This window comes from Gigantopelta aegis, chromosome 8, assembly GCF_016097555.1.
Source record: "Gigantopelta aegis isolate Gae_Host chromosome 8, Gae_host_genome, whole genome shotgun sequence".
NCBI lineage: Eukaryota > Metazoa > Mollusca > Gastropoda > Neomphalida > Peltospiridae > Gigantopelta > Gigantopelta aegis.
In genome coordinates this window covers 2749255-2764486 of record NC_054706.1, presented here as the reverse complement: position 1 = coordinate 2764486, position 15232 = coordinate 2749255, and the positions used below count along the sequence as shown (strand labels likewise).

At 38.3% G+C, this 15232-nt stretch overlaps 2 protein-coding genes across 4 annotated transcripts; one reads left to right on the top strand and one right to left on the bottom strand.

Annotated features, from left to right (window-relative positions):
• Positions 1 to 217: 217 nt before the first annotated feature.
• LOC121378974 lies at positions 218 to 9442 on the bottom strand. Of its 2 annotated transcripts, none has more exons than XM_041507389.1 (4): positions 9364 to 9442; positions 7295 to 7594; positions 4606 to 5910; positions 218 to 1944 (listed from the first exon to the last, which is right to left on the bottom strand). In XM_041507389.1, the coding sequence occupies exons 2-4, from the start codon at positions 7572 to 7574 to the stop codon at positions 1565 to 1567; spliced, it is 1965 nt and encodes a 654-aa protein (XP_041363323.1). In that variant the 5' UTR covers positions 7575 to 7594; positions 9364 to 9442; the 3' UTR covers positions 218 to 1564. The 2 variants fall into 2 exon arrangements, with proteins under 2 accessions (XP_041363323.1, XP_041363322.1); XM_041507388.1 differs by having other exon boundaries at positions 9350 to 9441.
• A 50-nt stretch (positions 9443 to 9492) lies between these two features.
• LOC121379060 (DNA-3-methyladenine glycosylase-like) lies at positions 9493 to 15012 on the top strand. 2 transcript variants are annotated; one of them, XM_041507518.1, is made up of 3 exons: positions 9493 to 9634; positions 13454 to 13750; positions 14137 to 15012. In XM_041507518.1, exons 2-3 carry the CDS (start codon positions 13471 to 13473, stop codon positions 14508 to 14510), a joined length of 654 nt encoding a protein of 217 aa, XP_041363452.1. In that variant the 5' UTR covers positions 9493 to 9634; positions 13454 to 13470; the 3' UTR covers positions 14511 to 15012. The 2 variants fall into 2 exon arrangements, with proteins under 2 accessions (XP_041363452.1, XP_041363451.1); XM_041507517.1 differs by having other exon boundaries at positions 13451 to 13750.
• The last annotated feature ends 220 nt before the right edge of the window (positions 15013 to 15232 follow it).

Below are 15232 nucleotides of genomic sequence, written 5' to 3'. Positions count from 1 at the left end.
TATATAAGCAGTTTGGAATGCAAGTTTTGTTTTAATAATAATATAAATTACAAAAACAATCAAGCTACAAAGTTATTATCTTTCACTATTTACTATTTCAACAAATACATACATGTATCACTTAATGTAAATACCATACTTGGACACTGTACAATTTCTGGGCTAAAGGTGGTAAATAAAAAAATAAACCAGTATAAAAATTAAAACCATATCTCAGTTTATAATAAAACATGGTTTCAAACCATTCTTTTTATATCTTTAAAAAACAATATCAATGATAAAACATGTTTTAACATCACTTCATACATATGCCTTGTGGTACAATGTCATTAACCAAATGTTTATAATGTGAACAGATAAGAAAATAACTTGCACCACATATTCTTGGTTTTGAAATGTCAGATTTTATATTTTCCGATAAATAGGCATGGCAACACACATCACATCATTGAATAGTATATTTGAAGCATGTCCCTTCTAAAAGTAACATCCCCAAAACATTGAGAGTTTTATGTTCAGTTTAGTGAGATTTCCTCCAACAGTGGAGTCGAACATGTGTTCGCTTTTACGAAATGACAGGTCACTGACACCAGGCCTTTTTCTAGGATTTGTTTTAAGGTGCTTACATTTTTAGTATCACTTTAACAAATATCAAGCCAAAATAAGTGGGATAGTAGGTAGAAAGAAATTAAGTGTTTGCCTTCAATCCAGTATGTGATATGTCATTTCAAAAGCAGATGTCCTATAATGATATAACCTAGACATTGGTACACAACGTGATACAGTGAAACCCCTCTAAACCGGACACCCTCAGGACCAAGTAAAACGTCCGGTTGTAAGAGGTATCTGGTTTAGAGAGGTTCTCTAATGTACAGATATTTAAAAAGGGATCATAAATAATGTCCAGTTTTGAGGGATTCTGGTTTACAGAGGATCCTGTTTTGAGAGGTTTCACGGTACAACAGTACCAACTATCAACTTGTTTATTTGTTTTTTTTAATTCTTGTTATGTCCTCAGCTAAACACACCAATGCAGTGATACATTTCCAGCAACAGCAACCCTTGGTTCATCAAACTACCGTTACAATTTACTCTGGTCACATCATCAGTACAAATAATCAGTGAAACAGAAACCCACCCAGCTGGCCATCTTGGTCTGGTTGAGTTTATTGTTATATTTTTATACCGCATCTCCAAATAAAATACAAGGCATGTGCCATTAAAATGTAAGGCATGTGCCATTAAAATGTAAGGCATGTGTCATAAAATGCATGATATGCCATTTGTGAGTCTCAACAAATAATAACATTTTTAGTTTTTAGGGGATCCAGAAAGTCCCACCCCAACCTCTTCAAGTCAATGCACCTTTGGCCCACTAGCCATTGACTCCTTTTATTAGCATTGCAAGGATTTTATGTTTGAGGTGGGGGCAGGGGTTGGTGAGGGAGACAGCACTGTCTACAGGTGCAGACATAATCACTTGATTTTGTTCCCCACTCTCCACAAGTCTGAGTGTGGTACCACCCCATCGTGTTGCTAGGATTGTTCCAACGTCGTTGAAGTCCTACTGATCCAGGTCGTACTGTGAACTCTTGAGAGGAGCCTCGGCGACTGGGTCCCTGGAGCTGACACAGTCGCTGCCGAACACGTAGAAGCGGAGCTTCATCTCGGCCCAGTCCTCAGGGTCTCCCTCCGTTATGATTCGCTTCGTGCACACGATGTTGTTGGTCGACACATTGTCTTCACGCTCCAGGAAGAGGTTCTCTGATGAGGCGATGTTCTGGTTCGCGAATGTCGCACTGTCGATCTTTAACGCCTGACACAGTTTGGACGGTCCGTTACAGATCTCCGTATCACGGATTGACTTCCTGTACCGATTCAACATCATCAGGTCGCGACCCTCGTCTGCTTCCAGAGATCGCAGGAGCACCACACCACCGTCATCTGAAACAACAGCAACAGGCAGAATTGTCAGTCAGTGAAAACTAACATTTATGGGATCAAATAGACAAAACACTCGCAAATCTAAAACCTCCATAATGTGTTTATCAGCTAAATATGCACACAACAGTGAGGACCAATTTCTTGTGGATGGTCCAACCATGATTCTTCATTCAAATTCTGTCTGACACAGGATCAACTGGACTGTATGTCTGATTATTATTTCATGTTAAATATCAAGTTTTGATCATCTCTGTTCAAATGAACTGTGTTGCATGTAAAAAGAGCTAATGTGATTGACAGTTCATTATAAATGACGTTTATCTTAGCTTAAAACATAGCATCTTTTGTTATTAGTTTACTTTATTTGGGCTAGTGGTGTGTAAACGACCCCAGTTTACCTGTAACTGTTCATTATGTTGTAAATAACTGTCCACTATTTTAAGAACAGACATATATCGTACAGTAACCAACAGTCATGCACATCAATAGTCGCACACGTCACATTTTCTCAAAAGCTCGCGAGCACCAGTGACATCACATTTATCAATAAATGAAAAAATAACATTACCTGTTCGTTAACAGAATATGTCTACAACATTTGATAAATATTTTGACAAGTGATTTACATCATTTGTTTTTTCATCAGTGAAAAGTCAGTTTTCTCTAATGCCACAGACGTAAATGGAATGGAGAGTTTGACTATTTGTTACGTTTTGTGTAGTACGCCAAAAGTGGGTTTTATTTTAAAACTTTCTGTGCCAAATGAATTCGGCAGCAAATATTAATAACAAATAGTATGTTATATACAGCAACGGCCCAACTATTTCAGTAAAAATTAATAACAAATAGTATGTTATATACAGCAACGGCCCAACTATTTCAGTAAATATCAATAACAAATAGTATGTTATATACAGCAACGGCCCAACTATTTCAGTAAATAATATTGTTGTTTTATTTCTTTTCGGTGTATATGTGTATATAGTGTTTTCCCTAGCTTGTTTTAGCATGGTGCAGCACCATGCCTCAATAGTCTAGCACCATCTTACCTTAATCAGCATCATGCTGCCCTGAGATTAAACAAGCCTTTTTCAGTAATTAATTCTAAAATTGCCTTTATAAAACACCCAAAAAGGTATTATTAATTAATAAAATATGCCTTTTATATCTTTTGCCATTCATTTATTAAAGCAAGCTCATAAATTACATTAATGTTTATTTCAATTAATTCTTGTGTATTTTTAATGAAATACAAGTGCCCCGAAAATGGTGAAAATGCCCCAAAAGTGTTTGGTCTACCATGCCATGCCAAATTTCTAGGGAAATCACTAGTATACGTTACTGTTTGTTCTTAGGTGCACAACTATTGATTACTCCAGGATAGAGAAATCATACAACCATAACACCACTATGTTTTAAGTAGGAGAAAGCTACAAACTATCCATTCTGTGAGGGGAGAGAGATCAAATCTCAGCACTGTCACACCTCGACTGATCACACCCCTCACAGAATGGACAATTTTCGACATTTCTCCTCTACATAGTTGAAGATTTAAACCTGTCATGTCTGAACCACCAACAAGAAAACAGGTCTAGCATTATCATTCTCCACTGCAAATAAGGAACAGTCCAATCATGCTGGACTACACTGAAGACTGGGAATTGACAGGCAGCATACTTGAGGCAATTGCTGCTCAAAATAAGCAGTATGCTTTCTGATAATCAGTTTCACACACGAGCAGCTTTTGCTTTCCACTTTAAAGCTTACTATTCAACTTGGATATTAGTGCCAACTATGCTAACCAGGGTTTCTGCCAGAGAGTAAAACAGGTATGGTGCTACACCCAAATTATTTTGCAGATATTACTTTTTTTTAGTGTTAACTTTTTGACAAAATTAATTTCTCTTATCATTACTGTATGATTTTCTTAACCCTAACCCTAAACATAACCCATTTTCTTTCTGGGAGAGGCCCCCCATACCCCCTGTTGACTGCATGTGGTTGCATTCAATTCCATAGCGCCATACACAAAAATTTCTTTCTGGCAGAAACACTGCTAACCCCAAGACCCAATATTAAATTACATACAAAGAATGTGTGTACATAGATGTGTAATTATTTTTATGGGGACTAATAAAATTTTTTTACAAGCCACTCGGACCAAAAAAAGAAGTTTGTTTTGTGTAATGACACCACTAGAGCGCATTGATGTATTAATCATCAGCTATTGGATGTCAAACATTTGGTAATTTGGACATAGTCAAAGAGAGGAAACCCGTTACATTTTTCTATTAGTAGCAAGGGATCTTTTATATGCACCATCCTACACAGGATAACACATACCACAACCTTTGATATACCAGTAGTGGTGCACTGGCTAGAACGAGAAATAACCCAAATGGCCCACTGATAGGGATCCGACCTTGCTCAGACCAATGAAAACAGTTCTTAATTTCTACCCTAGAGTTTATAAAAATAAAACAAGAGAACACTATATATAAATAATTTTCTAGAAATACTGAGAACAATTATTAATGTTTAAATTATTATTTTTTAAACAGAACATTCGGTATTCCTATTCTCAACACACAGAATACAATTTAGTCTCTAACAAAACAATCACTTTTTTAATAAGCAAACAATTCCCAACTAAATACAAACCTTCACTGCATATACTGAGACAGAAATAGTGTCCATACACAGAGGAAATAAAGATGGTGCCTGGAGGCATAAACATGTCAGCATTTTTGGTAAATTTGCCCCCGAAGGCGATGGAACCCTTGTCCTTCACCCCTAAATAAGCCTCCGTTTCCACAATCTTGCCCGAGATCCTGCGTCCATCCTGGATGCGAACGAGCCGCTGTCCGAGCAAGGCCTTGGCGAGGTCGACACTAGAACACACAAAGAACATGTGAGGAAGCGAGGTCCCTTTAGGCACGTCGACAAACCGAATCGTTCGCTTCATGCGTGTGGGCACTGGGGTGACCACCTTAATTTTTTTGGTTTCTTCAGCTGGTTTCTTTTCACTTTCCTCTGTGTCCTCCATCGGTGTGTCGGTCTCAGTGTTCTCAACATGTTCAGGTTGATCAGTAGAGGTCGGATTTCTTCCACAATTGTCTACTTCCTGGTTTTCTTTCATTGCTACCACATTTTTCTTTGGTCGGCCGCGACCTTTTCTAGGCGATGTCACTCCCGAGTTTTCATCTTTCGACACTAATGTACTGCTGTCTTTTGAAGGACTTGGTTGCACTACAGTGTTAGATTTTGAAGGACTTGAGGTATCTGTTGTGCTGGTCCTTGAAGGACTTGAAGTACCTGTAGTGATGGGTTTTGAAGGACTCGACACAGCTGTCTCACTTCTGGTTCTCTTTTTACTACTGGGTGGTGTATCATCAGGACATTGCTGCTTACGTTTTGTTGAAGTGTCTGAAGTCTCTAACAATCTCTTAGTGTTTGATTTCACATCCGAATTTGGGGTCTTCTTCAATTGCGAAACACCACTTTTGTATTTTTCTGGTGTTTTGTTTGTGTCCTGTTTGTCAAAGCCGTATCTCAGAAGAGACAGAGGCACATCTTCTGCATCTCCAGATGCAAATTCATCTGCTCCCGCCATCTGTCTCTCCGCTTGTCTGTCCTTGACACTGACAAACTCACTACCGAGCAGGTAAAACCTCAGAGGTTTACTTGACCACTCCTCAGCCGTGTCGATGTTCACTCTCTTTGTCTGCACCACCATGGAATCAGGAACCACTCCACCTTTCTCCAGCCACAAGCTTTCATCATTCACCAGATCGTGCTGGTCAAAGTTCGCCTTGCTGAGGGAGAGTGACTGACACAGCTTGGAGGGACCGTTACACAGGTCTACCACCTTGAAACAAGGCTTTGGGTTTGCCCAGCGGAATACAGACATATCGTTTATACCTTCCAGAGGCTCGAGGGCTCGGAGAAGAACAGCACAACCATCACCTGAAATGACAGAAAGGTTTTTTTTAGCTTTACACAGATTGTTTAAACAATGAGGTCATGCAACATTTTAGGTCCGTTTTAAAACAGTTGGTTGCTGTAAGCCAACTTATAGTTACTGCCTCATTTCATTTCTGTTGGGGATGGGATAATTTTCTCAGTTGGTAGTGTGCTTGCCTCAAGTACTTGGGTCACAAGACTGAACCTCCACAGTTGAATCATTGGGTTTTCCTCATTCCAACCAGCGTCCCATAACTGGTATATCAAGGGCTGTGATATGTGCTGTCCTGTCTGTAGGCAAGGGATTAACAATAATAATCTATTGCTATTAATGAACAAATGTTGCAGGTTTTCTCCTAAGAGACAGCCTGGATGCAAAACAGAATGAGTACCGGTAGTGCCTTTAGAGCATTTGTGACACAATTACTAAATGTTTGGTGATTAATTAATCAATGTGTTCCTGGGCTGTTTTCCTTGTTATTATGATAATATTACAGTTAAATCTCAATTACAAAACCATTAACATAATAGCATTTAACTTATATCTCAAACAGTATCCCAAAGAAATGTTTTGATAAAGTGGTTTGGATCCGTGTGCCACAGGATAGAGTGATACCGACACAGGTCAATTACAACACACATTCTCTGAGTATTGCTCATTCAATACATGTCCCCAACCAATTTTCATTTCTCCCATTCAATACATGTCCCCAACCAATTTTCATTTCTCCCATTCAATACATGTCCCCAACCAATTTTCATTTTTCCCAAGTTCAAGTTAACACTGTCAAATACGAGCCATTCAATACATGTCCCCAACCAATTTTCATTTCTCCCAAGTTCAAGTTAACACTGTCAAATACGAGCAAAATCCTGTGAAAAGTCAAAATTTACCTGTAACTCTACATGATAAAACTAAGCTAAATATTTTCAAGTACTAGAGAAAAAGGTCTGGAAAACTATGTGACAGATGAAATGACAGACGGACAAGAGACAAAACCTATAGTCCCCTCCAGCTGAACGGACAGGTGACTAACAAGCATGGAGCATGGTCCTGTCAAACAGTTCCAAGACCAATGCAGCTCCACTATTATCTTACTCCCCAACAAAAAAGCAACCAAAAAAAAAAACATTACTAGAAGTGGTGCCAATTTGGAACATGTATGACACCTATAGAAAAAGATTCATATACTTTTGACATGCATGAAAAGTATTACAGTTGCCATATTTAAACAAAACTGGCACTACCTACATTATATAGTTGTTAGAGGATGCCAATATTTTATATTTTTAAAATGTTGGGGGTGGTGTAAGGTAAGTAATACTATCCTTGTACCCCATTTGTACCTATCTATGTCCACGAGGATTAGCTCTTCACCAAACTCACCTTGACTGGAAATGTTCATGCAGCAGTATGTTCCATATATGTTATAAACGTAGGCTGTCCCAGGTTCCATAAACATGGCTGCACACCGCGCAGTTTTGCCTTTGTACGAGTGAGCTGCCTTGTCCACAAGTCCCAGGTAGGCTTCTGTCTCAACTATTCGGCCAGCCAATCGTTTCCCATCAGACAAACGCACCAAAATCTGGCCAATCAGAGCTCTGCTAAGCTCTTCACAACTTTTCTCAAAGAACTCTCTACCAAGACGAATGGGACCTTCCTCCATTTTAAACGTTTCTTAAACTACTGAAATGAATAGAATTACACACATGTATGCAGGTTATTAATTTTTAAAAAGATGTCATAAATTTATAAAAGAAATATTAATAGAACTAGTTAATGACGTAGGATATCGGCTTTATCCTGTGAAGGTAAGAATTGGAAATTCTGCAATGCTCGCCAAGTGGAATTTCCCATTCGGCCTGAACAGGATAAAGCTGATAATAGTGATATCCTACATCATTAACTAGTTATTATTTTTATCCTGTAGTCCATAAAAATTAATGGGAAAAGCTAATATTTCTGTTATTTCTACACTGTACAATGACCTAGACGTCAAATAAGCGATTTTGATACCCCATATAGTCAAATATATGTGACATTAAAAGTCATAATCTGCTAACGATTCCGGGTCGTTTTGCCCTAAAACTATTTTGCATCCTGTGTTGTTTCACCCGTAGTCCTATTCACCCAGGGTTGGTTCACTCTATATCTCATTCGTACCAAGTCGTTTTGCCCCAACAAATACATATATTTAGTATAGTTTTGAAGTATTTTTTTCTTCCCTTTATTCATTATCAAATATTAGGTAATTTTTTGTCTTTGGATATTAATGCTTTATCAGCTGTTTACTTTCTATCAGCTGAAGCTGGGCAAAATCAACATACCGTATTCAGTGTATAAAATTGCTGTATGTAATATATTTAATAAAAAACCCACAGCACATTAGTTGTAAACTCGAATGCAGTGTGACTGTTCATAAATTAAATTATTAATGTTGTGAATATATTGTCTGTATATTATCTAAGGCCTTTATGTATTTCATATATATGGCTTGAGTAAATGATATTGGAAATATACAAAATTATAACATTATTTTTATCTGTAAATATAAACACACAATATATAGACCGCAATGTGTGAAATAAAAGAAATCAATGAATATAAGATACATCAATGAATAAATGTACTTCATTAACAAAATAAAAATGAAGGCAAAATGAAACATGGGGCAAAACGCCTCGCTTACAGGTACGAATCGACTCTGGTCAAAACAACTCGGGTGAACTATACTAGTAATAACCTTGGGCGAAAAGACCTGCTAACTATACATTTATGACTGCTTTAATCTGTTCATTGCTTCAAAAATAAGGGATGATATACTGACCAAGCATCCATGATCCAATATGCAAAAAACTAAACTGGCATATAAACAGAAGATCTATCCAAAGCAGGAATCAGGGGTCCTGCCACCTCCCCCATGTATTGATGAGCCCCTTTTTTCCCTAATTGGGATGCCCTTTTCACGAGTTGGTCAATGCGTACCTTTCTCATTAGTCTCACTCCCCCATGAAATATTTCATATAAATATTACAAATGAATTTGATAAGTTGTAAAATCTTGAATAAAATATTTTGGCTGGTAGCTGTAGTGTAGGAACAAATAGCAATGTACTCAAGTGTAAAGTCAATTTTATATAATTTTTATAATAATGTACAAGTAAAACAATGGAATCTTAGCATTACAGAGACGGTACAATATCATGAATATGCAAAGTTATGTATTAAAAAGCAAAATGACTCTTGTGTTTCGCTAAACATCGCAAAACAAGCTCATTAATATGACGGCGTCACACCGCCACCTGTCTGATGGGGATTTTTGTCCAATGTCGGACTAGTGCCCCAGTCTTTGTGGCACTTTTCAGCGGTTTCCCACTCGTTTTGTCGACTCAGTACCGACAAATTAAAACACAGGCAGCTTCACGACATAACTGTAAATTACCTGTAACTACTCACTGATCAGATTCCGTGAAATCCGCGATCAAATCGAGAAACGAAGCTACAGAAACGATTTGTTGCAATAGTGTAAGCGTGCTTCATGAGGGGGAGATAACTCTTTCCGTAAACAATGAACATTTTTTACTTTTAGGTCAGGCTGGCATGTCCAGTCGTGAATTTAAAGCTGCCTAGACCTCGATTTATTTTAAAGTTTTAACTTTTAATATTTATTTATGTTATGTAATCAGAATTTCTAAGGAAGGACTGTTGCATACGTCAACCATCCTAGGTAATAATGTCAAGAAGAGCTCTTCTCAAGTGCATTGTGATTAGGCCAAGAGAATGAAAGTTATAGATTTGCGTCCGAACAATTTTAAAAACACAAGGCTTTTTTTCATTTTTCATTATTCATTATTTTTATTAATCTATTATTTCCATAGTAGATTCAAGTCCAAATGAAGTCGACACATCAAGAGTTAAGCAATTTTCGTCAATGTTTGGAATATACTGCTTCCTGCTTGAGGATTCATTCAATGCTCTACTGGGCTACACTTCAGAATTTGGAACTTGAATTTGTGTGATGATCATTAAGTGCTTTTTGTGCAAATAATGAAATTTTTGTAAATAATAAACATTTTCAGCAGTACCTTTCACGGCATGCGGGCAGTGGATGCAAATCTATAACTTTCATTCTTATGGCCTTAGGTCGTAGGATCAATACCCCGTTGTGGAACACATTGATTTTTCCCGTTCCAGCAGTTGAAGTTTGTTTTGTTTAAGGCCATCACTAGAGCACATTGATTTATTAATCATCAGCTTTTAGATATAAAACATTTGGTAATTTTTAAAATTTAGAGGAAACTTGCAAAATTTTTCCATAGAGATCTTTTATATGCATTTTTCCACAGACATGACAGCGTGTACCACAACCTTTGATATACCAAAGTGGTGCACTGGTTGGGACAGGAAAACCCCTGATCAGAGAATGGGTCCTCTGAGGTGGTTTGATATACCACGATGCAAGCACCTCGGGTGACCACTCCACAGACTGAGCTAGATCACGCCCCTCTCGGCTCAAAACTTGTCCTACAACTAGTATATCACGCCCTTCTCGGCTCAAAACTTGTCCTACAACTAGTATATCACGCCCTTCTCGGCTCATAACTTGTCCTACAACTAGTATATCACGCCCCTCTCGGCTCAAAACTTGTCCTACAACTAGTATATCACGCCCCTCTCGGCTCAAAACTTGTCCTGCAACTAGTATATCACGCCCCTCTCGGCTCAAAACTTGTCCTGCAACTAGTATATCACGCCCTTCTCGGCTCAAAACTTGTCCTACAACTAGTATATCATGCCCTTCTTGGCTCAAACATGTCCTACAACTAGTATATCATGCCCCTCTCGGCTCAAAACTTGTCCTACAACTAGTATATCACGCCCCTCTCGGCTCATAACTCAGGGGACAATATTTCAAAATACTAGGTAACCGAAAGTCAGTTCACGTGAGTTTTATTTAGGTAACCGATTGTTCGGTTACGTGAATATAGTTCTCGTACCCTATAAGTTAGGCCTACCTAATCCTAAAACACTTGAACTACGGTTCTGTGCTACATTGGTGGTTCGAATGTATTTAAGAACAAACTGATTTTCTCTTTCATTACTGATATATGGTACTTTAAATTTTAGAATGTAATAGTTCACCACGTAACCGATTGACAGTTCTCGTCATTTTAAAGTTGCGTAACCGACATGTGAACAGAACAACAGTTCTCGTGAAATATTGTGCCCTGTAACTTGTCCTACAACTAGTATATCATGCCCCTCTCGGCTCATAACTTGTCCTACAACTAGTATATCACGCCCCTCTCGGCTCAAAACTTGTCCTACAACTAGTATATCACACCCTTCTCGGCTCATAACTTGTCCTACAACTAGTATATCACGCCCCTCTCGGCTCAAAACTTGTCCTACAACTAGTATATCACACCCTTCTCGGCTCAAAACATGTCCTACAACTAGCATATCACGCCCTTTTCGGCTCAAAACTTGTCCTACAACTAGTATATCACGCCCTTCTTGGCTCAAAACATGTCCTACAACTAGTATATCACGCCTCTCTCGGCTCAAAACTTGTCCTACAACTAGTATATCATGTCCTTCTTGGCTCAAAACATGTCCTACAACTAGTATATCATGCCCTTCTCGGCTCAAAACATGTCCTACAACTAGTATATCACGCCCTTCTCGGATCAAAACTTGTCCTACAACTAGTATATCACGCCCCTCTCGGCTCAAAACATGTCCTACAACTAGTATATCATGCCCTTCTCGGCTCAAAACTTGTCCTACAACTAGTATATCATGCCCTTCTTGGCTCAAAACATGTCCTACAACTAGTATATCACGCCCCTCTCGGCTCAAAACTTGTCCTACAACTAGTATATCATGCCCTTCTTGGCTCAAAACATGTCCTACAACTAGTATATCATGCCATGGTATATGTTTTTCAACACGGGGAAAATAAACTTAAGTGGAAAAATTTCATGAATTTAAAGTATCTTTTATAAACATTCTGTGAGGGAGATGGGGGCAGGATATGCTCTTTGAAATATTGGTACGGTACTAAACATGAGGAGAGGGCAGGATTTAACTCAGTCGGTTGAGTGCTCGCTTGAGGTGCTTTAGTCGCAGTATCGAAACACATTGGTGGATTCATTCAACTGATTGGTGTTTTTTTCTCATTCCAACCAGTGCACCACATCTGGTAAAAAGCAGTGGTATGTGCTTTCCTGTCTGGGGAAGTGCATATAAAAGATCCCTTGCTGGGTTATGAAAAAATGTAGTGGGTTTCATTTGACTAGTATGTGTAAAAATTACCAAATGTTTGACATCCAATAGCTGATGATTATTTAATCAAGGTGCTCTAGTGGTGTCGTTAAACAAAACAAACTTTTAATTAAACATGAACGATGGCCGATATGAACCATGGATGTTGGCAGGATGAAGTTTGCTATTAAATGAGGAAGAGGCGGTATTAGGTCACCCCACCTCCCTAAATCTGCTCCTAGTTCATCAAGATAAACCTCGTTATACATGTAGCGATGAAGTTTGCTATTAAATGAGGAAGAGGCAGTATTAGGTCACCTCACCACCCTAAATCTGCTCCTAGTTCATCAAGATAAACCTCGTTATACATGTAGCGATGAAGTTTGCTTTTAAATGAGGAAGAGGCGGTATTAGGTCACCCCACCTCCCTAAATCTGCTCCTAGTTCATCAAGATAAACCTCGTTATACATGTAGCATGGGTCCTGTTCATTCAAGATACTGGTACTTGAATTGTTGATATGTTGAGGTTATCTTGATGAACTACACCTGGACCCAACATCCATTCATATTAACCTAGTGTTGTGTGTACCATACCGCTAGTGAACTTTCCTACCAAAGTTGTCGAAGAAGTACCTAAAGAAAGTGTAGAAATAAAGCCGTTTCCACTGTGACAACATACATTTGTTTTCTTTCCTTTGAATTCCATCTTATTCTCCCAATCAGGCGTCTCCTTCTATCATTCAGTTTATTGTGTGTGTGTCCTTGTCCACATCCCAGTCCTCACATCTCCAGCCATAACTGATGCTTGTCTCTTTTGACCATTCCTTCCACATCTGCCATTGCTTTTGCTGTGGGTTTAATTTTACCACTGCAGTGACAGTAACAATCTGAAAATGTATTCTATTTTTGCTATTTTGTCTTGATGTGTGCAAACTGACGAGGATGGGTGATGAAGAAGAGCAAAACTCTTTATTGTGTCGCACAATTTTGTATACATGAAGTGAATACATATTTTTTTAAACAAATGATTAGCTGCGCATGCAGCCCCTTCATTTCATTTTGTTATAAGAAACACCATATTAGCTCTACCATTATTTTTTGTTTTTATTATTGCAATTGAAAGTCTGGTTAACTTTCCTAAAAAAAAGTATTAATCCCTAAAGAAAGTCTTGCTTATATGCTTGTAATATAAACAATTATTTCATTAATTTCTAATAACACTTTATTTCTGGAAAGTATAATATTAATAAGCTAATTAAGTCTCTTAACTTTCAGTAGTTTAAGAAAAATTAAAAATGGATGATACACACAGTCGTCTTGGTAGAGAGTTCTTTGAGAAAAGTGGTGAAAAGCTTAGCAGAGCTCTGATTGGCCAGATTTTGGTGCGTTTGTCTGATGGGAAGCGATTGGCTGGCCGAATAGTTGAGACAGAAGCCTACCTGGGACTTGTGGACAAGGCAGCTCACTCGTTCAAAGGCAAAACTGCGCGGTGTGCAGCCATGTTTAAGGAACCTGGGACAGCCTACGTTTATAATATATATGGGATATACTGCTGCATGAACATTTCCAGTCAAGGTGAGTTTGGTAAAGATTTTGTGTATGTAATGGGTGATAGTGGTGAAGGTGTCATTTGTCCTGCCATGAAAGTTTTTAAGAAATGTGAACTTCAAGACATTGAGAAAATAATTCTTTATATATATATCATAGTGTCAAACATTGTCTGAAGTTTTGTTTATAAATGGCATAATGTTTTTAAGGCACCACTTCTCTTCCTTTTATTCACAGAAAGAAGAGCTTTCTGTCAAGCCAATCTTTTAAAAATAAAATAACAGGACAATTTCTATAATTTTGATTACAGTGCGTTATTTGTTTTAAAGTTTGGCCTAAAATGGTGGTTGGGTTTCACAATTGAAAAACTTGTAAAACTAATGAAAAATATATTACACTTTTCTCTTCATCAGGTGATGGTTGTGCCGTTCTTCTCCGAGCTCTCGAGCCTGTAGAAGGTATCAATGAAATGGCCATGTTTCGTTGGCCAAAGCCAAAACCTCGTTTCAAGGTCAAGGACTTGTGTAACGGTCCCTCCAAGCTGTGTCAGTCACTCTCCCTCAGCAAGGTGAACTTTGACCAGCACGATCTGGTGAGTGATGAAAACCTGTGGCTGGAGAAAGGTGGAGTGGTTCCTGATTCCATGGTGGTGCAGACAAAGAGAGTGAACATTGACAAAGCTGAGGAGTGGTCAAGTAAACCTCTGAGGTTCTATGTACTTCACAACGAGTTTGTCAGTGTCAGGGACAAAGAAGCTGAGAGACAGATGGAGGGAGCAGGGATGTGATACCCATCTCGAAATAAAAGCTGAACCATCTTTATCAAGAGCACTGATGATGTACCTGATACATCTGTGACCATCAGGAGCTTGATACAGAAGCACACACACATGTTAAATAATGTCTTACACGTATGATTGGATTATAAATTATGTGAGATTTGTGCAATGGGATGGATTATCATTTTATTTTAAACCATCTACTGATGATGCTGCACCCAATGGAGAAGGTGCTGTCTGATTAATGAAGTTATTGTTGTTGATTAGAAACGGAACAGTTTTGTAGCAATGATACAATATGGTGAATCATTTATACTGAAAGAGAAACAGTTTATGTATGTAATGTGAACTGATAAACTGTGCTGGCTGAGCAAGTATTTCCTATGATGCTGAGAACGTAGACAAATTGTGATATATCTGTGATATAATATAGTCACCTATCTAGAACACTGAAGGTCTGGGTGACCAAGTAGTAGCAGGAGGTGTCAGTATATTAAAATCTTGCACTGTGGAAAGCTGGTTTGGGTGACCAATAATGGTATGCAACAGACTGCCATACCAAGTTGTACTTGGATGTAAGGTTTGATGATCCTGTATCACTTGCAGGTAAGGTTTGATGATCCTGTATCACTTGCAGGGCTAGCTCTCAGAGTCTGGGTGAGCAGAACATTTCGCAAAATTATCTATTAAACTTAACAAATTGCAAAAACCCAGTTATTTTCTGACAAAAT